General features: G+C 45.8%; 2 protein-coding genes across 11 annotated transcripts in view; one reads left to right on the forward strand and one right to left on the reverse strand.

Annotated features, from left to right (window-relative positions):
- The window catches only part of CFLAR (CASP8 and FADD like apoptosis regulator), an 83,210-nt gene that overhangs the window by 22,910 nt on the left and 33,891 nt on the right, over nt 1–26,409 (reverse strand). For 4 of the 10 annotated variants that reach the window (XM_089330100.1, XM_089330098.1, XM_008258954.5 and 1 more), the window contains 4 exons: nt 7,197–7,606; nt 5,131–5,236; nt 2,621–2,756; nt 1,707–1,792 (listed from right to left, as the gene is read on the reverse strand). In XM_089330100.1, coding sequence (XP_089186226.1) covers nt 1,707–1,792; nt 2,621–2,756; nt 5,131–5,236; nt 7,197–7,558 — 690 coding nt within the window. In that variant the 5' untranslated portion in view covers nt 7,559–7,606. Of the gene's footprint in view, nt 1–1,706; nt 1,793–2,620; nt 2,757–5,130; nt 5,237–7,196; nt 7,607–21,747; nt 21,839–24,854; nt 25,006–25,174; nt 25,315–25,343; nt 25,484–26,409 lie in introns of those variants that run through there. The other 6 variants (XM_089330101.1, XM_089330102.1, XM_089330099.1 and 3 more) reach the window with 6 other exon arrangements.
- On the forward strand, nt 23,859–26,408 carry LOC103348916 (uncharacterized). Its single transcript, XM_089329706.1, has 3 exons — nt 23,859–23,877; nt 25,207–25,955; nt 26,162–26,408. The coding sequence occupies exons 1-3, from the start codon at nt 23,859–23,861 to the stop codon at nt 26,237–26,239; spliced, it is 846 nt and encodes a 281-aa protein (XP_089185832.1). The 3' UTR covers nt 26,240–26,408.

Raw genomic sequence — 26,409 nt, forward strand, 5'->3', positions numbered from 1 at the left:
TCTAGGTACTCATCTCCTAAATCCTGCGAGAAAGTCACCAAATTCATATGCCATGGTGCCTGCTTGTTAAATGAAGCGATGATCGGGGTCACATATTAAATAGAGCAAATTTAAGGAGAAACTGGTACATGAAGCATCTGAATTCCCAGAAATGATGAGTATGCTCAACTTATTTTCAAAACAGAAACACAAAAGTAAGAATGTGGCAGTTTTTAAACTAAGAATGACAGCATAATCTCTATCAGATAGACAGTAGCAAAGGAAACTCAGAAAACCCGAATCTGAATCCAGATTTGTCTCACAATTTGGTATCATGGGGACTCAAAAAGACAAAATAAAGCATGTTTTATTTTTAAAAAATAAACAGTCGATCTAAGGCATCACTGACTCGTACACAGGTTATTGGCTGTGTCGTGGTAGAGCATGGATGGGCTGGCACCTACTCTGCCTGTGGTGGAAGTGGACAGTCACAAGGTTCTGTTGGGGCAGCACTGGACAATATAATCCCTCCCATCATCTTGTCTTTGAAATTCTACTGCTCAGTGGTATCCTTTATAGCTCATATTCTCCAGGAAGCTACTGATAGGACAGGAGTAGTTAATGTTTTCATCATATCATTTTATCAAAGAGTTTATAATATAACCATGAAATTGCCCTCTGGCCTAAGTCCTCACTGTAAATTCCAAACACCTTTCTGCAGGGATAAGGATACATTGACACAAAGACATAACTTCTGAAGATAGAAGATGGACAGAAGAAAAGTTCTGATGACATCTGGTTAGTACCTAATAGTAACACAACAATCATAAGTGACTGTGATGCTTATGTCTATAAATCAAAAAAAAAACTTTCATTGCTCAATGCAAAATCACTTTTGCTGAAATAATTGAAAAAATTAACTTAAAATAGTAAAAAGCAAATGCATGAGGATATAGGTACAAGGATATTTATTTTGCACCATTCTTTATAGTAACAAAACACTGGAAACAACTGAGATGTGCATCAACAAGAAAGGGTTAGACACATGTGTACTCTTTCTAAGAAATGGACCCACATGCAGTCATTCAAAATAATGATCAGAAACAGTTGCATATGAATCATATGGCGTGCTACCATCTGCACAAAAGAAAACATCACAAACAAAAGACTTGAGCTCAGACCATGTCTGGCAGGTTCCAGAAGAAACTGGGCAACAACGCTGATTCTGGGGAAACGAACTGGGAATTAACACAACAGGAGTAGGGAGGAAACATACTTTCACTAAGAGCTCTTTTGGTACTTTTTGAATCTTTGTCCGTAGGCATGTCCTATATCTATTTTTATTTAACAAGTTAAATACTCAAAGGAAAAAATGAACAGTGAAAACAAAGGTCGAACCACACGGAAAGACACACATGCAAACATACATGGAAAAGAGACCAGAAGAAAATACAACAAAACATTCATAGTGGTTGTCTTTGCGTATGTCTTTTGGACACAGTTGACTTATTTTCCTTCTTTGTATTTCTCTATACTTTCCACATATCTCAAGGAATATGTACAAGCTTTGTAAAGAGAAGTCACATATATTTTTAAAACAAACATACATTTCTACCACAGTTGGTTCAGATAGCTAAAACAACATTCATGCTGTGAGAATACATAGATTTTTAAGAAAGCTTGAAACTGGTTGGTGCTGGAATCCCATAAGTTTCCTCCAGACTCACCAGTAAGTTATATGAAAAATCTTTGAGATTCAAGTTTGGAAGAGATGCTTGGAAACCATTCGTATAATTTCTTTCCACTCCTTGAGCTATAAAAGCAGAAGAGAAGTCTTGAGTTAAGATTTATAGATTATTCTCAAGTGAATCTACAACAATAGCTCAATCTGACATCAATCACCATTTTTGAAAATACCCAAAACCTTCTGCCACCTTACTGAATTAAAAATACCAGTCATCACGCATGAACTAAAAATGCCACTCCTGTTCTTGACCTTTTTATCAGTCATCTAGAGTGTGTGTGTGGGTGGGGGAATGTGCTGTAGACCACTGGGTCTCAGCCATGATGCTACGGTAGCGGGGAGATGCTAACAGAGCCCAAGCTGAGGCTGAGGCTAAAAGACAATGGGGCTGGGTTATATTAGCAGGAAGGCCAACGTGAGTCTGGTCTTCTTTATCAAGGGAAAAATCAGCACTGCCCTATTCCATAAGGAAGTTTTACAAAAGTTGGGGCATATGCAGGGCTGCTGTGGAATCCCAGTGACTCTACCCAGAGTTGGATGGTGATCATCAGGACAAATACTGGAGCAAGGGAGTAGGGTTCAGCAAGTATCTAAAAGCCCTGACTGTCCACAGTTCTGCCTGCCTGTGCAGAAAACAGAATGCTAAGAACTGACTGGAGGCAATTCGCAGAGGGCTGAGACTCTGTGGTCATGGTGAGAGGCAGCAGTGTCAGCCAACCTGGGACACAAAGGATCGAGAGGGATGTGATCTCTCAGCCACAGGCTAGAGGGGGCAGTGGGCTATTCATGTTCCATCCCATACACCCACACAGCCATCCAACAAATGAATCTCAACCAACCATATCAAGTGTACACAGGGGACATACTTTAGACCACTGCGAGGCCAAAACTCCTTACCTGCCTGCTTGTACTTCTGGATTTTTGTCTTCAGGTCTATTCTGTGGATGTTCTTTAGGCATTTTTCCAATAAATCCAGTTGATCTGGAGCAACCAGATTTAGTTTTTCCAACTCAATCACAAGATCCAAGAAACTCTAAGAAAACCACCACCAAGAAACAAATGTCAGTAGAGCTGACTAAAATGCCCCAAATGCAACCACCAAGCCCCATGAGCTATAAAGTGAGAAACTGCGAGAAGATGACCCCTTTCAGTGACCTTCAAGATCCTAAACCAGACAGATCTGCCATGAGCAAAGCACTCCTGAATTTTGCTCAGAAAAGTGATGATGACGTGTTCATTCATCAGCCTGTTTCTAGGTTGGGGATAGATACCTAGGGGGCCATTTTGTGTCTTAAGGGAGTAGGTGAAAGAGTAGGACTAAAAATAAAATAAAATCCTCCCAAGTTCACTCTCTTCTAAAATGTCAGGCTTGCACTACATGGAAAATGCTGACCTCCTCCTGAGAGTGGGTGTTGTGGCACAGAAAGTTAAGTCACTGCTTGGATTGCCTGCAACCCATATCAAGGTGTATAGGGGGGCCAGCGCTGTGGAGTAGTGGGTTAAAGCCCCGGTCTGCAGAGCTGGCATCCTATATGGGCACCAGTTCAGGTCCTGGCTGCTCCACTTCCTATCCAGCTCTCTTCTGTGGCCTGGAAAAGCAGTAGAAGATGGCCCAGTGCATGGCCTTTGGGCCACCTGCCCCATGCTCCCTGGCTTGCATGCTCCTCCACATGGCCGGCTCCTGGTACTCAGTATGAATCTAGATTTCCCTCTCTCTTTTAAGTAGAGCCCTCACTCTACTATGCATTTCTCTCACTGGGTAAAAAGCTTAAAAACATTAAAAAAAAAAATGACCCAAGTCCTTGGGCCCTGCACCCACATGGGAGACCCAGAAGAAGCTCCTGGCTCCTGACTTCGGATCAGCTCAGCTCCAGCTGTTGTGAACAATTGAGGAGTGAACCGGCAGAATGGAAGACCTCTCTCTCTCTCTCTCTCTCTGCCTCTGCCTCTCTGTAACTCTTTCAAATAAATAAATAAATCTTAAAAAAACAAATTGTGTAGAATCAATTCCCACCTCTACCTTCCAATCCAGCTTCCCGTTAACATACCTGGGAGGCAGACGGTGACAGCTCAAGTACTTGGGTTCTTGGCACCCTGTGAGAGACCCTGATGGAGCTCCTGGCTCCTGGTGTCTGCCTGGCCCAGCCCTAGCTGTTGTGGGCATCTGAGGAGTGAACCAGTGGATGAATGATCTCTCTGTGTGTCTCTCCCTCTGTCATTCTGCCTCTCAAAGAGATAAAACTTTTCAAAAGATTATGGAAATGAAATTGAAAGGTAAGTCCACTGAAAAAATAAAGTCTTCCCTGAAAAGAGGATGTGAAAAGCTGGGAGAAAAGTTTTATGAGGAAAATTCCCATATTACAGCTCCTAAAATATTTTAACTGAGGCTGAACATCCCAACTCATTTGACTCGGGGATTATGGAAAGGTAAAAGTACAACAAGCTTTAGCTATTTTGCTATTCATTTACCTTAGGCCACAGGAAGTTTAAAAACCATATTTCAGAAACAGGCAATTGCTTTTGGTTTTCTTTCCTTTGAGAGTCACATTTGGTTACTGAAGTGTTTATTTTTTAAATAACAGTCATAATTAGATATATGTAAACGACTGGGAGAGAAGTTGATTACAGAAAACCGAACAAGAAGTTCCATTGTTCGTTTCCTTCCTATTTTGCATATGACAATGACAGCATACACCGTCACTCTAGATCCCCAGATTGCAGAATCAAAACTATAGTCATTGAGGAACATAAGGAAATTCTTAAGGAATGAAGTCACAGAGCCCTTAGGGGCAGGTTAACCCATTTGAGGACATATTGTCAAATATTAGAGACCTAGACTTTTCATAGCCTGTCCTTAGATCAGCAATAGCACATAGGACCAACTGGAATTTCTTTCATTTTTTAAAGTAACATTTTTAAATTGTTACTTATTTATTTGAGAGACAGGGAGAGAGAGAAAGAGGGAGAAAGGGAGATCTCCCATCCACTGGTGTACTCCCCAGTGGTAACACAACAGCCAGGGCTGGGCCAGGATGAAGACAGGAGCCAGGCATTCAATCCAAGTCTTCTATATGCTGACAGTGACTTAACCCACTCAGCCACACCACTGCCTCCCAGGGTCTACATTAGCAAGAAGCTGGAGTCAGGAGCAGTAGCCAAGTATTGAACTCAGACACTCTGATAAAATCCAGGAATGACAGAAACACCCAAGGCCATACTAGAAGATCTTATCACCCTATTTATTCTCAACTCATAAGCCAATTTTCTGCAAATCTATGTTATTAAGAAAAACCACCTCAGATGTCTGATTCCCATTGCCTGCTTCCCTCTCTCCATGCATGCCATAAGGAGCAGCCCCAACTTCTGATATGCCCTTAGGATTGCAGACCAAGAATAGGAATACTCACCTTATCCTTGGCTATCTTGCCTCTGCCCATATAATCTCTCATGAGGAAAATCAATGAAGAGACATCAGATTTCTCCAAATCTTCACCGATCTCTGTCATCAGCACCCTATAAGCCACACAAGTTTCTTTGGTAAATTCAGACACCAGTCCTGTTGAGAACTCTAAGAGCCCATGCCTTCTCTGAGCCAACAGTTGATTAAAATATCAGTTATTTGCCCTTCCTATGAATTTGTACCCCACTCCAATCCTCCCACTCATAAAACAGAAAGCCTATATCACTCCAGGAAGAAATCTTAAGGAGATTTGAAAGCAAAACTCATCCTTTCCTCCATGTTGACTAGGAGATGCCACCTCTGCTTCTAATTAACAGCTCTGAAAACACCTCAGAGCATGGAAACTTCCCTGAAGAACCCCTACTCCCCCAGAGGTTACAGCGAAATGAGTTAAGAACCCAAATGACTAACATGAAAGACAGAAATAGAATTCAAAGTAGCCTTGTTTTCTGTGTTTAACAAGCTCCCAGGTGATGTTGGCTCTGGGACCCAACACTGAATTGCAAGATTCTAAGGCCAAGAAACACATGGGATCCCAAGGAAAAAGGCATCTGCCTCATGGAGATGCTGACAGTAGATGTCTGGCTCCTGACCCATTCACTCCTGCTCTGGTTGGAATTACCATCACACTCTATTGGTGCCTTGCACCCTTCAGGGTTAGTCTCATCACCATGATGTTGCCTTCACTCTTCACAAGGTTGTTTCTCCAGGTAGACTCTCAGAGTCTTGAGGATGGAGGATTGCTTGCTCATTTGCCGTAGAGCTTACCAAACACCAGGCACATGCCAATACACCAGAAAGCCCACCAACCAGGCAAACAAGTGAATCTAGCACCCTTCCAACTGCCTGGCCTCTTCACCCAGGTGGCCTGGAGAATGACCTCCACCCACCACAGGAAGAAAGGGGTCATGGACAGAGGGCCCTCTCCTCTTCACTAAAACCCAGTCCAGGGCCTCTCCAAATGTTTGGAAATGACTGCCCTTGGATGAGGATTGGACTGGTGGAAGACCAACCAAGAATAATCACACCAACAATCACTTTCATCTGTAGAGTTTGCAAAACCTACTTCACCTGGTAAATGACCACAATTGATGCTAAAACAGCTGTGAAGGTGGGCGCTCTTCTTCACTTTATAAGGAGGAAAACAAATCCCCAGTGAAGGTCGGTGCCTGCCGCAGCCTGCAGGGCCCATCGCTGGTAGGTCTCATACGCCACAGAGCCCACCCAGCTCTCAGCTGCCTGGAGTGCGGTTCTTAATGACATAGATCACCCTCAAACACCCATTATCCGTATTAACAAAAAGGCTAGGGCTCTGGAGAAAAAAGAAACATCCATTTAAGGCTACAAGTTCTCTTCCTTTCCCTAACAGCTCAGTCTTTCCAGAGGCTCCGAAACCCTACTCTGTGCCCTGAAAGAGGGGGCATCTCAATGGTGCCTGAACATAAGGCCCTAGGGGCTGTCTCCCCTTTAAGCTGATGGCACTCACAGATGGCTCACTGAAAAGAGTTCAATTTGGTCTCTCCAGAGCCTCAGAGGACAGGGACCCCAGGGAGGGGGGGAAGGAGCCCAGGGAGCCCACCCCACGGAACTTAATCAGTTAGGGAAGGGATCACACAGTTCTGAAAAAAATAGAAAGCTTACTGTTAGACTTGCATTTCCTGTTTGGGGACAGGAAATTGCCCAAACGTCACAGAAAGTTATCAAACACCACTGCAGCCACAGTGTTGGAAGCCGGTAACATTACCAGATCTAAGTTCTTCCTATCTGTCTTCACTTCTCGTCTTTCTACCGTGCAAACACATCTGTGCCTCCCACTTCCGTTATGATCTCCTACCCAATTCCTTTAAGCAAGTCCGTTTTAGGAAGACACAGAGTTGAAGGGAATGAAGGGCTAAGTCAGAGTGGAGAAAGCAGTGTGCCTGTTCTCCTGACTGTCCTCGGCGCTGTCACTCGGCGGTGTCCAGCTCATCTCACGCCCTCCCCGCAGTCCAGCCTTGGGAAGAGCTGAATTACCTGTAGTCGGAAACAAGGTGAGGGTGCCTGTGCAGGTGGGCTTCCACGGCTGCCTTGTCCATCTTCAGGATCCGCTTGAGCAGGTCGAACCGTCTCACTCTGTAGAGCAGCTCAGCCAAGTCCACCACCGACAGCTTGCCTTGCTCACTTAAAACATCCAGGAGCTCCCTGACATTCGGCGGCACGGCGTCTGCGGTGACATCCCGGCACAGGAAAAGCAGCGTCTCCTTCTCGTCTTCATCAAGCGCCTCTTCCACCTGATGGATGACTTCGGCAGACATCCTGCACAGGGTCATGTCAAGGAACCACAGGAGAAAAGCTCTGCACCAGTCAGCAGGAGGCCATGGGGCTGTAGACATCATTTCTGAGGATTTTCTTCATGTCTTTCCAAAATCTTTGCAATGGTGGTTCTATGGTTAAAAGGGATTCTTTTTAAAATCCTCTCATCCAGGTAACTGATGGCTAAGAGTCAAAGTCTAGCCTGTTCCTTTCTAGCTTTTCTCACTAACCTTGTCAATGACATTCACCTTGCTAAGTCTATACACAGAGATCCTCAGTCGACAAAACCAGAACCCAAAACTACTCCAGAAGCCCAGATACACACAGAAGATCTACATTTTAAAGGAAATGAAACCAAAGACAAAATCACCTCCAAAAACTCCCACATGCTTAATGAGAACTTATCAGAATGTAAAGCAGGGCAAGGGGGAAAATCACAAGTGGGGCTTCATGACTAAATCACAAACAGTGCCCTCAGTGGGAGGAACAGAAAAAGCCCTGTGACTAAGCAGCTGACAAGACCAGAGAAGAATGATGCACAGTGAACTCCCACCTCAGTGACCCTGCCCAGGGCACGTGGCAGAAAAGGGGAGTCTCTCTGTGGAGTCCCATCAACAACAGGAAAAGGAGGCTCTGTGCCCTACCCCACCCCTTTCATCCAGTTGCTCCCCTGTGTTAAAAGCCCTAAGTCACTCTGTAAGCAGAAGCTTCTGCTACCCTACTCCCAGTGCCCGGAACTCCCTGCCGTCACACCTGAGAACAGGCTGTGTCAAATGTGAATCACACTTAGACACTGAGCCCCAAGGGACCTCAATACACGCTACATGCAGCAGTCACCCCTGAGCTCCTCGTGGTGTCGTGGAAGGAGGGCAGGTCCTCGCTTTCAGGAAGGGGCAGGGGAACCACACTCCACCGCCCTAGGAGGCAGCGGAGCTCATGCCCTGGGCGTCTTCTTGAACTATTTTCTTTCAAAATATAAGTTGCCAATGGCAGTCCACTCTCAGGTTTCTTAGCTATAACGTATATCGATCAGCTCTTATGTTCTTGGTGAACACCTTATCTATTCCTATGAGACGATATTAGATTAAAAACTAATCCTAGCAGGAAATAATTGGAAAAACAATCCAACCCAAAGTTGCTAATGACTGCTCTGCATTTGTGTACAAACATATTTAAATATCCATCTGGTTTTGATGTGGCTATGTCAACCCCAAGCCCATTCATCCAAACTTGACTTATATATGGCAGTTTGTGAATAACTGAAGAAATAAAATTTGCAAAAATGATCGCTCAGTGAAAGAAGGAAAACTAGTACTCGGATTTATTTTTTTTAACTCTGAAAGTTTAATACTAATTTTATGTGTTTTGGAAAGATAAAATGCAAATTCCACTCGCAAGTCAACAGTACTTTAACCTAATTGCCAATTCCCACAAAGAGGAGGTCAAATTCCTTTCCTACTCTACTCACTAAAAGTCAAGTTGCATTTCTCTGAAGGGAGGCGAGAACCTCCACTTTGACTATGACCTTGTCTAAACAAGATAAGAGTCGGAGAACTCAAAAGGCTTCCATAGCCTTGGAATCTCATGACTGGAGCATAGGGAGATTACTGATGCCATAAACAGGAGTGTCAATTTGTAAAGTCAACAACAGGAGTCACTGTGCACTTACTCCTCATGTAGGATCTCTGTCCTTAATGTGCTGTACATTGAGATTTAATGCTATAACGAGTATTCAAACAGTATATTTCACTTTGTGTTTCTATGGGGGTGCAAACTGTTGAAATCTTTACTTAAGGTATACTAAACTGATCTTCTGTAAAAAAAAAAAAAAAAAAAAAAAAAGAAAGAAAGAAATTATCAATTCCCAACTTGACTCTCACTGGGATTAAACATGACAATAGGTCTGATCTGATTTCATCATCATTTAAAAAACCATCTATTATTTTTCACTTTATGTTTCTGTGTGGGAGCAAACTGTTGAAATCTTTACTTAATGTATGCTAAACTGATCTTCCGTATATAAAGAGAATCGAAAATGAAGCTTGATGTGAATGGAAGGGGAGAGGGAGTGGGAAAGGGGAGGGTTGCGGGTGGGAGGGACGTTATGGGGGGGAAGCCATTGTAATCCATAAGCTGTACTTTGGAAATTTATATTCATTAAATAAAAGTTAAAAAAAAAGTCAAGTTGCAGTATTGTTCACAGTTGTTATTATAAATCAGCCTACAAAACATTTGTATACACTAGAAGGAATAGAAAAAGAGGTCATTCAACGCAAGAGTTAAAAAAGAGACATTTGACACATCTGAAAGAGAACCAAACAGAACTACTAGAAATGAAATATTCAATTCTCTGTTTTTAAAGTCGCCTAACTTTTATAATTTATCCATGTTACAACAATGCCATCAAGAGTTAACAAAAGCAGAGACTTGCTTTGAAAAAATATTTTCTGCTCAGTTCATTTCTTTCAACCATTTTACCCACGACTGCTCTCTGCCAGTCACGCACCCTCTGCAGGAGTGCTGTGCTGTGCTGTGTTCCCTCTGTGCTAATGGGGGTATAGCTTGGCAACCAAATCCAAATTACTCAGTGGTAGCATCTGGTACCCTGAGAGAAAATAGTCAAGAGAAACTATAGCAAGTGCAGCCAAATAGAGTGAGCAGGCTGGAATGGGTGGGGGCAGCTAACTGAGGCTAGAGGTGACGTGACAGGCACTTAAAAAAGGAGACCACTCAAGGGAGAGTTCAGATGAGGGTTCACATAACAACTACTCTGAAAATAACATAAAAATCACTCTTATACCAGAATAGCCTATAAGACCTTCAGAGGGCAAACTCAAACCTCCCATAAAACCCCCTTCGCCACCCAAGGCATAAGAGACATCCTGGAAAGAACTTCGCCGGAGATAAGTTCTTGCTTAAAAATGATCATGCACAGAAATAGAACTCCAGGACAGCAGACAAAGCAAACAGAATGCGCACCTAGGAATCTACATCTGAAAAGGTTTAAGATGAGTATCTGAAAAGTAGTGCACGGAGGTAAGGCAAGATCAAGGGTTCTTAATGGAGGATGACTTTGCCCCTCAGGGAACATGTGGCAATGTCCAGAGGCATGTTTGGTCATGGCTTCGGTTTTGGCGTCCAGTGGATAGAGGCCAGGGCCGCTGTTAAACATCCCACTATGCGAATCCCCCACAGCCAAGAATTATCTGGCCTAAAACATCCACAGTGCTGAGACTGAGAAATCCTGTGCTGGATAATCTGAAAAACTGGCAACAACGTATGCACAGATGCTGACTAAAGCCTCAAAAGCACTCGCCCAAATACACAGCTGAGTTGCAAGAAAGTGAGCAAAATTGTAGGGGACCATAATGGAAAAAAGCAAAAAAAAAAAGAGCTTAAAGTCACAATGACAGTTAAGATTTACTGTGTATAATAGCATTGAAATAGATAACACATAAGAATGATTTCAGTAAAAAATATTCTAGGCCTTAATGGCAAAAAAAAAAAAAAAAAAAAAAAAAAGAGCCGGCGCCGTGGCTCAATAGGCTAATCCTCCACCTTGCGGCGCCGGCACACCGGGTTCTAGTCCCGGTTGGGGCGCCGGATTCTGTCCCGGTTGCCCCTCTTCCAGGCCAGCTCTCTGCTATGGCCAGGGAGTGCAGTGGAGGATGGCCCAGGTGCTTGGGCCCTGCACCCCATGGGAGACCAGGAAAAGCACCTGGCTCCTGGCTCCTGCCAGGATCAGCGCGGTGCGCCGGCTGCAGCGGCGGCCATTGGAGGGTGAACCAGCGGCAAAGGAAGACCTTTCTCTCTCTGTCTCTCTCTCACTGTCCACTCTGCCTGTCAAAAAAAAAAAAACACATAAATTATTGAGAAGTTATCACTCAGGACCTACATATATGGAGAGCTACACTTTATTCTTAAATAGGGAGATTCAAAATAACAAAATGCGTGAGTTTTCTGAAAAAAAAATTGATCTTTGGATTAAAAGCAAGACACTTATCTTACCGGACAGCAATTTATAAACAGTTAAACAGTGATTATGAAAAAGAAAAACCTGGCCGGCGCCGCGGCTCACTAGGCTAATCCTCCGCCTTGCGGCGCCAGCACACTGGGTTCTAGTCCCGGTCGGGGCACCGGATTCTGTCCCGGTTGCCTCTCTTCCAGGCCAGCTCTCTGCTGTGGCCCGGGAAGGCAGTGGAGGATGGCCCAAGTACTTGGGCCCTGCACCCCATGGGAGACCAGGATAAGTACCTGGCTCCTGCCATCGGATCAGCGCGGTGCTCCGGCCGCAACGTGCTGGCCGCGGCAGCCATTGGAGGGTGAACCAAGGGCAAAAGGAAGACCTTTCTCTCTGTCTCTCTCTCTCTCACTGTCCACTCTGCCTGTCAAAAAAAAAAAAAAAATTTCATTCCTTAGTTAAAAAAAAAAAAAAAAGCTTGCATACAGGTTTACTAAACATGTCCGAAATATCCCTACTAGAAATGGCTGTTATAGCAAAGAAAGTGGGAAACAGGAGTGTGGGTGTGGTGACACAGGGGGTTAAGCTACTACTTGCAATGCTGGCATCCCATATCAGAGTACCAGTTCCAGTCCTGACTGCCCCACCTTTTCCAGCTCCCTGCTAATGTACCTGGGAAGACAGCCAAGATGGCTCAAGGGTTTAGGTCCCTGCCATTAATGTGGGAGACCCAGATGGAGCTCCTGGCTCTTTCCTTCAGCCTGGCCCAGCCTGGCTGTTGTGGCCATTTGAAAAGTAAACCAGAAGATGGAATCTCTCTCTCTCTCTCTCTCTCTCTCTCTCTCTCTCTAACTCTGCCTTTCAAATATATAAATAAATTTTTTTTAAGAAAGGGTACTTAGGATACTGCTACAAGGGCCAGAGAAAGGGGCTCTTGACTACTTCTAGCAAAGATTCTCTGGGCCCCCAAAACTACCTTGCCCAGTCAGGGCAGTGAGGAATCAAAGGCTGCCCCCAGGACCAGTGAGCTCAAAGACATCCCTGCCATAGCACAGACCCAGAGACCAGGAGGTGGTACACCACTGCCACACCCGCCCCCAACACCCAAAAGGCTGATGTCTGAACTCTGTAGTGATGCTTCCCAAACCCACATCATCACCACCATCCTGGCTAGCAAAGACATTAAGAAAAGCAGTGGGGCTGACACTATAGTGTAGCAGGTAAAGCCACCACCTGCAGTGCTGGCATCCCATATGGGAGCCAGTTCAAGTCCCAACTGCTTCACTTCCCATCCAGCTCTTTGCTGTGGCCTGGGAAAGCAGTAGAAGACGGCCCAAGATCTTAGGCCCCTGCACCCACGTAGGAGACCCGGAGAAGCTCCTGGCTTCGGATCAGTGCAGCTCCAGCCATTGCAGCCATCTGGGGAGTGAACCAGCAGATGGAAGAATTCTCTCTCTCTCTCTCTCTCTCTCTCTCTCTCTCTCTGCCTCTCCCTCTCTGTAACTCTGCCTTTCAAATAAATAAATAAATCTTAAGAAATAAAAGAAAAGAAAAGCAGCTACATAGTTGCCTCCACACACTTGCTTGCAAATCTTCCCTGAATGCATCTACATGGCAGAACTTATCACATCCTAGTTACAAAGGAGTCTGGGAAATGCAGTTTGGAATTTTCTGTCCTCTAGACAGAAGGGTGAATGGGCCCTGAGCAACAGTGAACTTGGCTGCCATAGGAGGATACGGCATGAGGGCATTTATTTCCTTTTTTGTGGTTAAATCGTCAGTACTGATCCAGTGCCTGACTCAGAGTTAGAGTCTAAGTATCCGTTGAGTGAAGGAATGCAGTTACACAAGATGACCCTGGGTGAGGGCTTCATATCTTTCTCTCTCTGGACTGGCCCTGAAGCACATGCAACAAACTGTCTCTGGTCCCCACCCTCAAGTATCTTGCTTTTGGCTTCCTGATCACCAGCCCTGTAACACCTCAGGTGACCAACTGGTGCTGGCTTGCACAGGACTTCCCAATTTTAGCTCAAAAAGTCCTGCTTCCCAGATGCCCAATCCTAAGCAAATCAGAATGGTTGCTCACCCTACCCCCCCGCCCAAGTCTCAGATACCGAGTCTCCTCCACTCTCTCACCTAGAGTACCAAGTTGTAGTGAGGGGACAGAGAAAAGACTGCACCACACAGAAACTGACACCACCACACCCTTGAGGTTTCCAGCCTCAGCAGGGCCCTTACTGTTGCTTGCCTATTTCTTTTCCAGGACCCTGGTCAGCTCCCTTCCCACCCAACCCTTCCCTCCTTCAAGGACAGCTCCAATCTTCACTGCTTTCTTCCACCCTAACACCATCCACTGTGCCACCTCTCATCAGAGCACCTTCCCATTTTTCAGGCATAGGGTCTCATCATCTTCCACATTTCTACTGCCTCCACAAGCACCTCCTGCCCCTCAGCTTGACCAAGGCAAACTCCCTGTGTGTCTTCCTGTTCAAGGGGTGACTGTTTGGCACAATAATTAAGACGCTGCTTGGGATGCTGCATCCTATATTAGAGTGCCCGAGTCTAAGTCCCAGCTCTGATTCTGATTCTAGCTTCTTGCTATTGTGCGCCCTAGGAAGCAGCAGATACTTAAGTTGTTGGGTCCCTGGGATTGACTGCCCAGCTCCCAGCTGCAGCCTGACCCAGCCCTGGCTGTTGCAGGTATTTGGGGAGTGAGCCAGTGGATAGAAGATTTTTCTGGCCGGCACCGCAGCTCAATAGGCTAATCCTCTGCCTGCAGTGCTGGCACACTGGGTTCTAGTCCTGGTGGGGCACTGGATTCTGTCTCGGTCACTCCTCTTCAGCTCTCTGCTGTGGCCCGGGAGTGCAGTGGAGGATGGCCCAAGTCCTTGGGCCCTGCACCCGCATGGGAGACCAGGAGGAAGCACCTGGCTCCTGGCTTCAGATCAGCGTGGTACATTGTGGGGAGGAGGGGTGAACCAATGGCAAAGGAAGACCTTTCTCTCTGTCTCTCTCTCTCTCACTGTCCACTCTGCCTGTCAAAGAAGAAGAAGAAGAAGAAGAAGAAGAAGAAGAAGAAGAAGAAGAAGAAGAAGAAGAAGAAGAAGAAGAAGAAGAAGAAGAAGATTTTTCTGTCTCTGGCTCTTGCTCTGTATCTCTGCTTTCAAACAAACATTAATTAACTCATTCTTGAAAATCATGCTCAAGTCTCTTCCATTTTAAAAATAAATAAAACAGCCTTGGCATATCTAACCCAAGAATGAAGATAATTCTCAGCAATCAGACTATTGATATTCCAGAAAATGTTGACATCTATCTGAAGGGGCAATTTTGGAAAGGTATCTCTTTCTCTGAAAAAGGAGCAGTTCAGCAGGCAGATAAGTAAGATCTAAAAGTTGTCCAGCTACAGAAATAAAAACCTGGATTGTAAATTAATTTGTGGTATTTAAATAATGTGACAAGAGATTGATTGATTTGAGACTTCCATATAAAGACATACATACATAAAAACAAAGAATCCCTTAAGCACCCTCCTGTAAACCAAGCATCCTCCCATTCACTGCTTCCACAGGAAGTGGGGACTTCCTGCAGCTTCACTTCCATCTCTGCAATTTCACTCCTCATGCCTCCACCCCAGTCCTCCCCTCACCACCTCCTCTACACGGTACACTCAGTGCCCAGCCGTACCAGGACATGAGGCAACAGGGACAATCAGTAATACTGATGCTTTTCCTTAAAAGTCTAATTTCTTATTCAACATTGATTTTTGGTATTTTTGTCCATTTTTTTAAAGTAGTGTGTTAAACAGCAGACTCATAGAATGGCAGATGTCCTAAATAGCACTCTGGCCTCAGAATCAGCCCTTAAAGCATTCGGATCTGGCTGAAGAGCCCATGAGAATATTTTAGGCATGGAAAGCCAAGACACTCTGGGGGGAAAACAAAACACCTAAATGGAAGATCTCTGTGAGTGAGATCCCAGTGGAAAGAACGGGGCCATCAAAGAAGGAGGTACCTTTCTCTGAAGGGAGGAGAGAACTTCCACTTTGGCTATGACCCTGTCGGAATAAGATCGAAGTTGGTGAACTCAAAAGGCTTCCATAGCCTTGGCCACTCATGACTAGAGCCTAGGGAGATTACTGACGCCATAAACAAGAGTGTCAAATTGTTAAGTCAACAACAGGAGTCACTGTGTACTTACTCCTCATGTGGGATCTGTCCTTAATGTGTTGTCCAATGTGAAGTAATGCTATAACTAGTACTGAAACAGTATTTTACACTTTGTGTTTCTGTGTGGGTGCAAACTGATGAAATCTTTACTTAATATATAGTGAATTGATCTTCTGTATATAAAGATAATTGAAAATGAATCTTGATGTGAATGGAATGGGAGAGGGAGCGGGAGATGGGAGGGAAGTTATGGGTGGGGGGAGCCATTGTAATCCACAAACTGTACTTTGGAAATTTATATTTACTAAATAAAAGTTAAAAAAAAAAGTAGTGTGTTAAAAAAATGATTTATCTCAGTGACTGAGTTTTTAAGTTTCCCCTAAATGTCCCTGAAACAAGTGTCTTGCTCACCTCACTCAAGTATCCCAGCCCTGATAACATTGTTTTTGCCCAAGCCTTGGTGACTTCCTCACTGCCACATCCAAGGTCACATAAAGACCTCCCGTCCAACTGGTCTACCTCAACTGCTGCTGGTAATTACCCCTCCTTTTTGTTGTTGTTGGTTTTTTTTTTTTTTTAACTTTTAAAGGTTTATCTATTTATTTATTTGAAAGTCAGAGTTACACAGAGAGAGAAGGCAGAGAGAGAGAGGTCATCCATCTGCTGGTTCACTCCCCAGTTGCACTGATCCAAAGCCAGAAGACAGGAGCTTCTTTTGGGTCTCCCATGCAGATGCAGGGGTCCAAGGACTTGGGCCATCTTCTACTGCTATCCCAGGCCTCAGCAGAGAGCTGGATTGGAAGTGGAGCAGCCAGGACTTGAACCAGCACCCATATGGGAACACCAGCACTGCAGGAGGCGGCTTTACCCACTACACCACAGCACCAGCCCCAATTACCCCGCCTTAAAACTCTTCTCTTGTGGGCCTCATACCACTGTATTCTACTCAGCACTCCCAGCCTTCTCCCACCTCAGCACTTGTGGTGTCACCTGGCATCCATCTCCCACCCAGCCTCATCCCCTGACTCTGTCCTTCCTGCCTTTGACTCACCCTCTCCAGATCTGTCTCCTTTTGGAATGAACTTTCTGGAGTTCATGTTTGAACCAAGTCACTTTCCTAATTCAAAGTCATGCCTCAGCTCCCATTGCAAGTCCCAACTTTCTTTGCACTCAAGGCCCGGCTTCATCCAGCATTTGCCCCCATTTCTCATTAACACCCAGTCCACATGTTCAGCCTCAACCACACCACAAATTCTTCCCCACGTCTCTGTGCCTTGCCTGAATCAGTCTCTTCCACTCACACACCTGGCAGAGTGAAACCTCACCGAGTAACTACATTGTTCCACCACTGTACTGTATACAAACCTCTCCTATAGCGCTGAACACACCTCCCAGATACTCAGTAAGATTTTTAACAGGTAACAGTGAAATGCGGTTTCTCAATCGTTCTCACAGAGCGTCAATTTTGCCTCCAAAGTTTGGTGTCCAAAGCACTTGACGTTTCCTGTAATCTGCAGTTCAGCAGCCAAAGACACACCGAACATTCCATTCTTTGTACTGTTCTCCACCTGGGGCAAGGTCCTATCCATGGAGCCCCAATGTGAAAACAAATGCAATTTCCTTGCAACACCATGAACTGGGGCAGTGATGGGGCAAAGCCTGTCTTGTCAGTGGCAGAAAACACATGGAAACCTGGAACATTACAGGACCAGAAAGTCCCAGTGAGATACGAAAGTCTCAAGCTCGTCTCTCTCTCTCTTTCTGTCTCTTCCTCCTCTCTCTGTAACTCTGCTTTTCAAATAAATTTAAAAGAAAAAAGAAAGAAGCCTTCCAGAAGTTTCTACAAGGATCAAGGAGGAGAGGCTCAAGGAGGAGAGATTGCCCAACCCTGGGCAACTACATTGTGGCCACCTCATAGCAGTTCTGTGCAGGCACTAGTGTTGTGGCACAGCGGGTGAAGCCATCACCTGCAATGCTGGCATCCTATATGGCCACTGGTTGAGTCCCAGCTGCTCCATCTCCAATCCAGCACTCTGTTAATGCACCTGGGAAAGCAGTGGAAGATGGCCCGAGTCCTTGGGCCCCGGCACCCAAGTGCAAGACCCAGATGGAATTCCAGGCTCCTGGCTTCAGCCTGGCCCAACCGTGGGCATTGAGTTCATTTGGGTAGTAAACCAGCAGTTGGAAGATCTCCTTCTCTGTGTCTCTCACTTTCTGTAACTCTGCCTTTCAAATCAATAAATAAACCTTTTTCCAAAAAAGAAAGATGTTCTGTGCATCCACCATGCACTATACAGAACCCATCTTTCTCTTCCATTTGTGTGTCGACCTGTGGATGCTGGCTGACTGTGTAGCGACTTGAGCAGATCATACAACTTACAACAAACCTGTTTTTCCTTCTTCATCTGTAGGCATTTTAAACCTAAGATAGCATATGATGTGCCATTTCACTCCTCTCAAAATATTTAAAATGAGGACCTGCAATGATATATTCTAATGTGGTTCCTCATTTCTGTAATGATGCAGATACAAACTCAAACATCTAGAAGACTGTGAACTGAGAGTAAAGCACAAATACATCTCAACTGGGGAGGCTACCGGTTGACATTATGTATCAGTGGCTGAAAACATGCATTAAAAGTCTTTGGCTTCACAAGTAGCACGTTTGAATCATAACAAATAATACTGCACACCAACAGAAGATGACACCACCTAGAAAATGACATAAAATTAGAAGGTATATTTTATGAAGCTCTTTGATGAGGCTGCTATAGTTTGATCCTGCCTCCTCCAAAATTGAGATGTTGCCAGTGTGTCGGAACTTAGAAGTGGGCCTTTAAGAGGTGGCCAAGCTACAGGGGCTCCTCCCTCATGAGTGGAATTAGGCATCTTCCTAAAAGGGCTTGATGGAGGGAGCTCATTGCCTTTTTTGCCTTCCATCTTCTGCCATATGAGTGTCAGGGGATAAAGCTCCCCACCCTCCCTTCAATTCAAACCAAAATGCACGTTCAGCGTTTTTGTTTTTGTTTTCTCTGAGACCTCTCTTACAGGAACTCTTCACACCTGGCTATCCTGGAGACGTCATCAGAACATAGCTCTGCTTTAGCTCCATCCCAACCCTGAGAATGTCCTCCCTGGCTGACGTATGCAACCACAGTATCTACACAACACCAGCTTGAGCACGTGGAGCCATAAACCCCAGATTATATACACGCATCCTCCAAGCCCTCTCTGTAAAGCACAGCCTTTCTCTGTAAAGTAAAACTTTGCCAGTAAATTACTTCTAGACCAAACTTGGTGGATGGGGGGAGCCCAGCACTGTGGCATTGTGGGTAAATCTGCCACTTGCAGTACTGGCATCCCATATGGTCGCTGGTTCAAGTCCCAGCTGCTCCTCTTGTGATCTAGCTCTGTTATGGTCTAGGTAAGCAGTAGAAGATGGTCCAAGTCCTTGGGACCTTGTACCTGCGTGAGAGATTCAGAAGAAGCTCATGGCTCCTAGCTTCTGATCAGCCCAGCTCCGGCCTTTGCGGCCATTTGGGGAGTGACCCAGCAGATGGAAGACCTTTATCTCTGTCTCTTCTTCTCTCTGTTGCAACATTACCTCTCAAATAAATAAATCTTACAAAAATAAATAAATAAAGTAAACCAACCTTGGTTGCCCAGTGTACCTTGGCCTTCTGCAAACCTGTCCCTGAGAACACAGTCTTCCTTCCTCATGAAGACACAAGTTCCAGGTGCCATCTTGGAAGCAGGAAGCAGCCCTCACCACATGCTAACACCTTGATCTCGGGCTTTCCAGCCTCCAGAACCGTGAGAACTAAAGCTCTGTTCTTTTTATTTATTTTTGTCTATTTGAACAGCACAGTGAGAGAGAGAGAGAGAGAGAGAGAGAGGTCTTCCACCCACTGGTTTAGTCCCCAAATGCCCACAGCAGCCAGAGCTGGATTGGGCCAAAGTCAGGAACTCCATCTGGGTCTTGCACACGAGTGGAAGAGAGTGGCAGGGATCCAAACACTTGAGCCAGTAACTGCGACCTCCCAGGGTGCGTGTTAGAAACCTGGCTCAGGAGCAGAGGCGGGACTTGACCCGAGGCACTCCCAATCTGGGATGCAGGCATGCCAAGCAACAGCTTAACCCACCATGCCACAGTGCCCACCCTTACAGTTCTGTTCCCTAAAAATTACCCAGCCTGTGGTATTTTATCATAGCAGCACAGAACACACTAGACAAAACAGACTTTCCATGACCTTCAGGGAAACTTCCAGAACTTCCAACCGAGCATTACCTCCAGGAACTTCCCTGGTTCATAACAGTCGCACAGAGACTGCAGAAAGGGAGAGAAGGAATCACAGCATGGGAAAAGATCTAGAAGAGAAAAAGACCACAAACCATCTCACTGGATACAGTCACCAAGAGCAATAGCACAAAGGCCAGTTCTTGTGGTGACCTGCTCCTCCTTAAACAAAGTAAAACTTTCAGCGGGGCAAGCTTCTATTTTTTTTTAAGATTTATTTATCTTATTTGAAAGGCAGAGTTACAGAGAGATAAGGAGAGGTGGGGGGTGGGAGTAAGGTGGAGTTTTTATCCACTGGTTCACTCCCCAAATGGTTGCTGTTTGCAACAACTAGAGCTGGGCCGGTCTGAAACCAGGAGCCAGGAGCTTCTTCCAGGTTTCCCCTGTGGATGCAGGGGTGCAAGCACATGGGCCATCCTCCACTGCTTTCCCAGGCCACTAGTAGGGAGCTGGATCAGGAGTGGAGCAGTGGGACTTGAACTGGCACCCAAATAGGATGCCAACACTGCAGGTGGTGGCTTTACCCGCTATACCACAGCACTGGCCCCTGGGGGCAAGCTTCTTATACATAGCCCAAACATGGAGAGTTTCACCTCACTCTGCACAACCCATAATCCAACTGCAGACAAACAAGCATCCCAGTGGTCCCTGAGCACTGGTTTTCTTTCCTGGAGTCCTTATTCAAGCATTTGCCTCCATTTGAATAGCTACTTCCCTCTTCTCAGTTCTCTGCCTCTTGAAATCCTACCTGTCTTTCAAAGGTGTCTCTTCCACAAGTTTGTCTTGCTCCCCGAATCAGGTCACCTCCTCCTCTTTCATCATATTGTCCATGCTGTTTTTGGCATTTGCCTTATTCTACCCTGCGTGAGAGTTGCTAGAGTATTGTCCATCTGGAGGTCCTTGGGACAGATGGGCTGTAACTCATCTTCATTGCTCTGTGGTAGGCCCTGGCCAGCTCAGCCTTCTAGGGCCTTGAACAGACGGGCCGTCATTGCACAGCGGCACCAGATCTGCACATGTCTGATGTCCACCCATCCTTTTACAACTAAAGAAGTGAGAGGGAGTCGAGGGGGGCTAGCCAGAGACCACACTTGGAACCTGGTTGTTAGACCCAAGAGACAGAGCTTATGAAAGGAAGCTTTGTTTTAGGGTAATTCAGTGCTAACCTTTTTTAATGCTAAGAGGCAGGTAAGCCCCACGCAGAGCTCCCTGAGGGCTCACAGGACCTCCCCTTGAACAGAGAGAATACAATGTCTACAAACAAGTTCACCAAGCATCCCCTGCCCTTTCAGCAAAAGATACAACTCTCCATACTTTTGCTTAAAATGTATTCTTTGCATTTATCCCAATAAACCTCGGTTTCTAAAACTCTTAAGATTTATATGTCAACTTTTTAGTTTTGCCAAACTCCCAACCCAGCCCTCTATGTGTAGTATAGTTCTCCTAGGATGAACTCAAAAGTGGCTGACACTTAGCATATTTTCCCCCAAATAACACAGTCGTCTAATACCCTTAAAAGTACTATATCTCTTAGGAGATGGCATAATTTGATATGTAGCTTAGCTTCCATGAACTACTCCTGTGATCACTCTTTACCGAGATAAAGTCATAGGACAACGTGAGACGTCTGCAGAACTTATCAGTTTACTAAGCTTTAAATCTCCTTGGCAGGAAAACAAAACAAAACAACAGCACCAGGTCATGCTGTCCCAGTTCAAGCAAGAGCTCCAAAGTGAATGTGTCAGCAAAGTCTGAGCTCACAGACCAGATCTCAACTTCAACAGTACAAAGCAGAGCTTAGCTCAGCCACACTTCTCTTGACATATCTGAACCATCTGGTGTCACCTTTGGATGGATATGCCCATGCAGCAGTGGTCCAGTGGTCAGGAAGACATCGATTTCTTCTGAAAATTCTGCCCAAAGGAATAAAAAGTGGCTCAAGAGAGACAAGAGTTTAATGTCAGTTATACCACGTCAAATAAGATACTTAGCAGACATCCTGTGAAACTCATCCAGACAAAACGGACTTAAATTAATAACTGAAGCCTGGCAGGTGCATTTGCTCTGTTTATACAACGGGTCCCCCAGTAGCTGAAAGGTCCAGGTTGGTCCTTCAGGAGATAGCTCTGTTGAAAACTCAGAGTTTATCCACAATAATGGGGATACAAAGCTCTTAAAATTATTTTGATATAACATTTTTTTCTGATTCTAAAACAACTACCTATTTGCTATTGGAAAATGAAGAAAAGTAGAAAAGAAAAAAAAAAAAGTTCTTCTGTTTCACTCCCCTGGCACCTGTTTAACTGTTTTACCTAGTTTCTGATGCCCTGCCTGGTTCCTCCTTCTAGTTCCTAGATATTCCTGGTGACTACGCAGGTTAAAAGGGTAGACTTTGTTCTAATTTAGGCTGAATCACATCCAACATGGTCACAGAGAGCCTAGACCAATGGCAGCTGCTGTATGTTCTCTGGGGGCAAAGCTTTGTGCTATATATGTTCTCTCTGTTTCACCTCAGGAGTTTTATTAATAACTTTACCAGGGCTCTTAGAGAATAGCTTTATGTTAGATTAAAAGAACCCAGCCATGAATCTGAGTAGAACTCAAGTCAGGTCTGACACCGGAACTCTGGGATTCCAATAGCACCCCACTGCCAAAGTTTTCAGCATACTTTTGCTGCTGCTTGTATCTTTCCCAACTAGAAAGGGAGCTCCAGAAAGCAGAGGAAGATCTTTGTGTTCCCATTCTGTCACAGCAGCAGGTGCTCAGTAAATGTTGAAGAGATTATTTATTTTATTTTTAACTCTGATTCAGGTCTTGGTCATTGTCACAGAGAATGTGGCTCACTCACAAGAAAGGACTCAAGCAAGAGATTTGTTAAGTGCCTAATATTTAAAACAACTGTTGACTTTTGAAAACTACTTTTGAGGGGCCAGCATTGTGACACAGCAGGTTAAGCCACCACTTAAGATGCCAGCATCTCATAGGAGCACCAGTTCCAGTCCCATCTGCTCCACTTCCAATCAAGTTCCCTGCTAATGTGCCTGGGAAAGCGGTGGAAGACAGCCCAAGTATTTGGGCCCCTGCCACCCATATGGCAGACCCAGATGGAGTTCCAGGCTTCTAATTTCAGCCTGGTCTAGCCCTGGCTGTTGAGCTATTTGGGAAGTGAATCAGTGAATGGAAGATCTCTGTCTCTCACTCTCTCTATCTCTGTCTCTCCTTGTCTCTTAATGCTCCCTTTCAAATAAATAAAATCAAAGTTTTGAAAATGGATAAATAAATAAACCTTGGAACAAGTAGCTGTGCGAGGATTTTTTAATTTTATTGAAAATAAAAACTGAGTTATACTGATAAAGAAAGAAATGACAATGGATTAATTTCTCCAATGAAAGCGTTCATTGCAGAAGACAGAAACCATCTTGAATCTGAGGATGAATGTGCTATCCAACCGATGGAGCTTAGTTCCTTCCTAGGTATTAAATAACAAAAAATGACAACCCAGAATGGAGAACAAAAGGAAAGTAAGGGGGACCGGCACTGTGGCATAGCAGGTAAAGCTGCCACCTGCAGTGCTGGCATCCCATATGGGCACCGGTTCAAGTCCCAGCTGCTCCACTTCTGATTCTGCTCTCTGTTATGGCCTGGGAAAGCAGTAGATGGTCCAGGTCCTTGAGCCCCTGCACCCATGTGGAAGACCCAGAAAAAGCTCCTGGCTCCTGGCTTCGGAATGGTGCAGCTCTGGTTGTTGCGGCCATTTGGAGAGTGAACCAGCAGATAGAAGACCTCTCTCTCTCTCTCTCTCTCTCTCTCTCTCTCTGCCTCTCCTTCTCTCTCTGACTTTCAAATAAATAAATCTTCAAAAAAGAAAATAACGAAGAATCTGTTTGTTTTGGTCAAAAACTTAAACGACCAAAGAAAAAGTGAATAGAAGTAGAGTCCATCCAAAAAGCACAAACATGGAACAAGAGACTACAGGTAGATAAAGAAACAATTTTACCCAGAAAAAATGCACACCTCATATGTGCATGTGGTCAAAGAAATTTATTTCTGTAAGCCAAGAATTGCAGAGGGAGAAAAATAATGGTGAGGGCCTTTGGACAAGCAGAGGAATAAAATACATAGTGTACACACACATTCTAAAAAGAAGTGGATATTAGAAAAAGAAACCTTTCTTTAGAAATGATGCCAGAGGGGGATCGCGTCACATGTGGGAGAAACAGACCTATGGGCCTGGTGCCTTTAAGCAGCAGTCAGCTCAGCCGCTGTTTGGGATGCCCACATCCCATGTTGGGGTACCTGGGTTCAAGTCCCAGCCCTGCTCCTGATTCCAGCTTCCTGCTAATATGTACTTGAGAGGCAGCAGGTGATGGCTGAAGTACTGGGTCCCTGCAACCTACATGGGAGACCTGGACTGAGTTCCGAGGGACATTTGGGCAGTGATCCAGAGGATGAAAGACAAGTCTCTCTCTCTCTGTCTCTCAAATCAAATTTTAATTTTTTTAAAAAAAGAAGAGATATTAGTAGAACAGTTTGTGGAAGGGGAGCAAAACACATGAGTACATGCATCTTTTAAAAGATTATATTTGAGTGCACAAACGTATGAAAAAGACATGAAACTGCAGCCTCTGCTTATCTCTAGGGCATGGATGAAAAGCCCTGGGGTCTTGCTCCATCCAGTCTGCATGTATCTGAACCCAGGTAATTCTAACATCACTTGACTGCAAGTTGTTAAAAAGTATTACAACACCGAGCTCTAAGCACGACCTTCAGCCTGCCACTGAGCAGATGCAATGCAGAGAAGTGACGGGCTGAGGTCTCCCTAGAGGAGAGGACAGAGGGAGCCGCAGAGTGGGGAGCTAGTGCACAACAGCAACCAGAGTGCACCTTACACCGATCCATAGACCACAAAGCCAGGACACGGGTCAGTGCTGCTTTCTGCGACCCGTCCTTACCTCCCCAGCTGGCTTCCTCCTGTGGCAAGTGGACTCAAGTTATCTGCGTAGGTAACTTCGCTTGGGCTCCCTTAAGTGCATTGTGAGGCTATGAGGCCAGGAACCAAGTCTGGATCCCCCTCTGTGTCCTCAGCACCCAGGCGCTCAGGAACTGTTGGTAGAATTGTACTGAATTGAAGGCAACGAGGCAGGTGAGGCCATGAACGCGAGTTTAATTAGTCCCTGGGGCTCTATACCTAAGAAATAACCAGAGCTCCATTTCAAGGCTCCTAATCTCCGCCCCCGAGAGGCTATTCCTGGGATTTACCAAAGGGACCCACCTCCTTGTACCCTGAGTCCCCGGGCGGCTGAGGACCGAAAGCAGGAGACTCGATCTTTTACTGCCCAGTTGGGGGACAGCGCCCGCGACGTTCCCGGAGCCCAGGGAGACGCCATCCTGCGGGAAAGGGTGTGAGCGGCGGGGGTGGCAGGGTTCTCGGTGCTACTCACGCCGGTCCGCCGCCGACAGCGAAGCCCCGGCCTCGCATCCGCGGCTGGGGCAAACCGGAATTCGAAAGTGGTCCAGGCCAGACGAGGAACTTCGGGGTGAGCTTTGCACGCCTCAGCCGGCGGCCTGCCGGACCCGGGTTCGAAACCTCCACCTGCTTCCGAAGCCCGCCCTCCAGGTGGCGCACGGCTCGAAGGAGGAGTCCGGATTTGGCACTGGGCTCTCCGGAGTGCCGCGCCCCGACGAGGGCGAAACTCGCTGGTGGCCGAGCGCGTGTGTCTCTCTGGGTGGCCGAATCCCCCTGGTGTGGCCAAGGGACCCACGTGGCGTTCCGGGAAGCTCCGCGGCGACCCACAGGCCACCAAGACAGAGTGGGCGCCACCGGGGCGGGCCAACTTATATCCTTTTCTTGTTCCTCCAGGCATCCTGCCAATACTCAAAACACTTCCCCGCCAGTTTCACACCCCGGGGCCTCGAGACTGGCGACAGGGCAGGTGGCTGAGCCCCGGAAGCAAGCTACGCGGCGCCAACGAAAGCGCACATGTCGGGCGCGAACAGAAACGGAAAGCACAGCGTGGCTAGAAAAAGCCTCCGGGACACGCACCCCGAACGCCGTAAGTAAAACTAGTGTTGGCCAGATGGGTGGCAAGCACATTCAGAAATCCACTTTCGAACCGGCCTTTTTTTTTTTAATCTTGAAGTTCGGTCAAGTGTTTTGATCAGCGGCATTCTTGTAAGCTGCTCTCGGGGAACCAACCGACAGGAGAAAAAAAAAAGACTAAAAATTCCTTTCCTCTCATCTGTGATCTCTTATCTGAAGCAAACCAAGCCCCGCAGATCCCGGGCCCCGGTGCCAAGGCTGGACAGAAGCGAGCCCAGCGGCTTGGCGTTGCGTTAACGCCCAGGGTTCAAACGGCAACTTCCGCGTCCTTGAACTTGTTCCCTGCTCCCAGGAGCAAACACTAACTCTGAATGTCAGTTGCCTTTGTTCTGTTGCATTGCACGGTTCAATAATAACAGAACGTGTCAATCAAATTTTTAAAAACCAACAACGGATGTGTGCTATAT

Source organism: Oryctolagus cuniculus, chromosome 3 (genome assembly GCF_051225735.1).
Source record: "Oryctolagus cuniculus isolate XC-2025 breed Fujian yellow rabbit chromosome 3, ASM5122573v1, whole genome shotgun sequence".
NCBI classification, from domain to species: Eukaryota; Metazoa; Chordata; class Mammalia; order Lagomorpha; family Leporidae; genus Oryctolagus; species Oryctolagus cuniculus.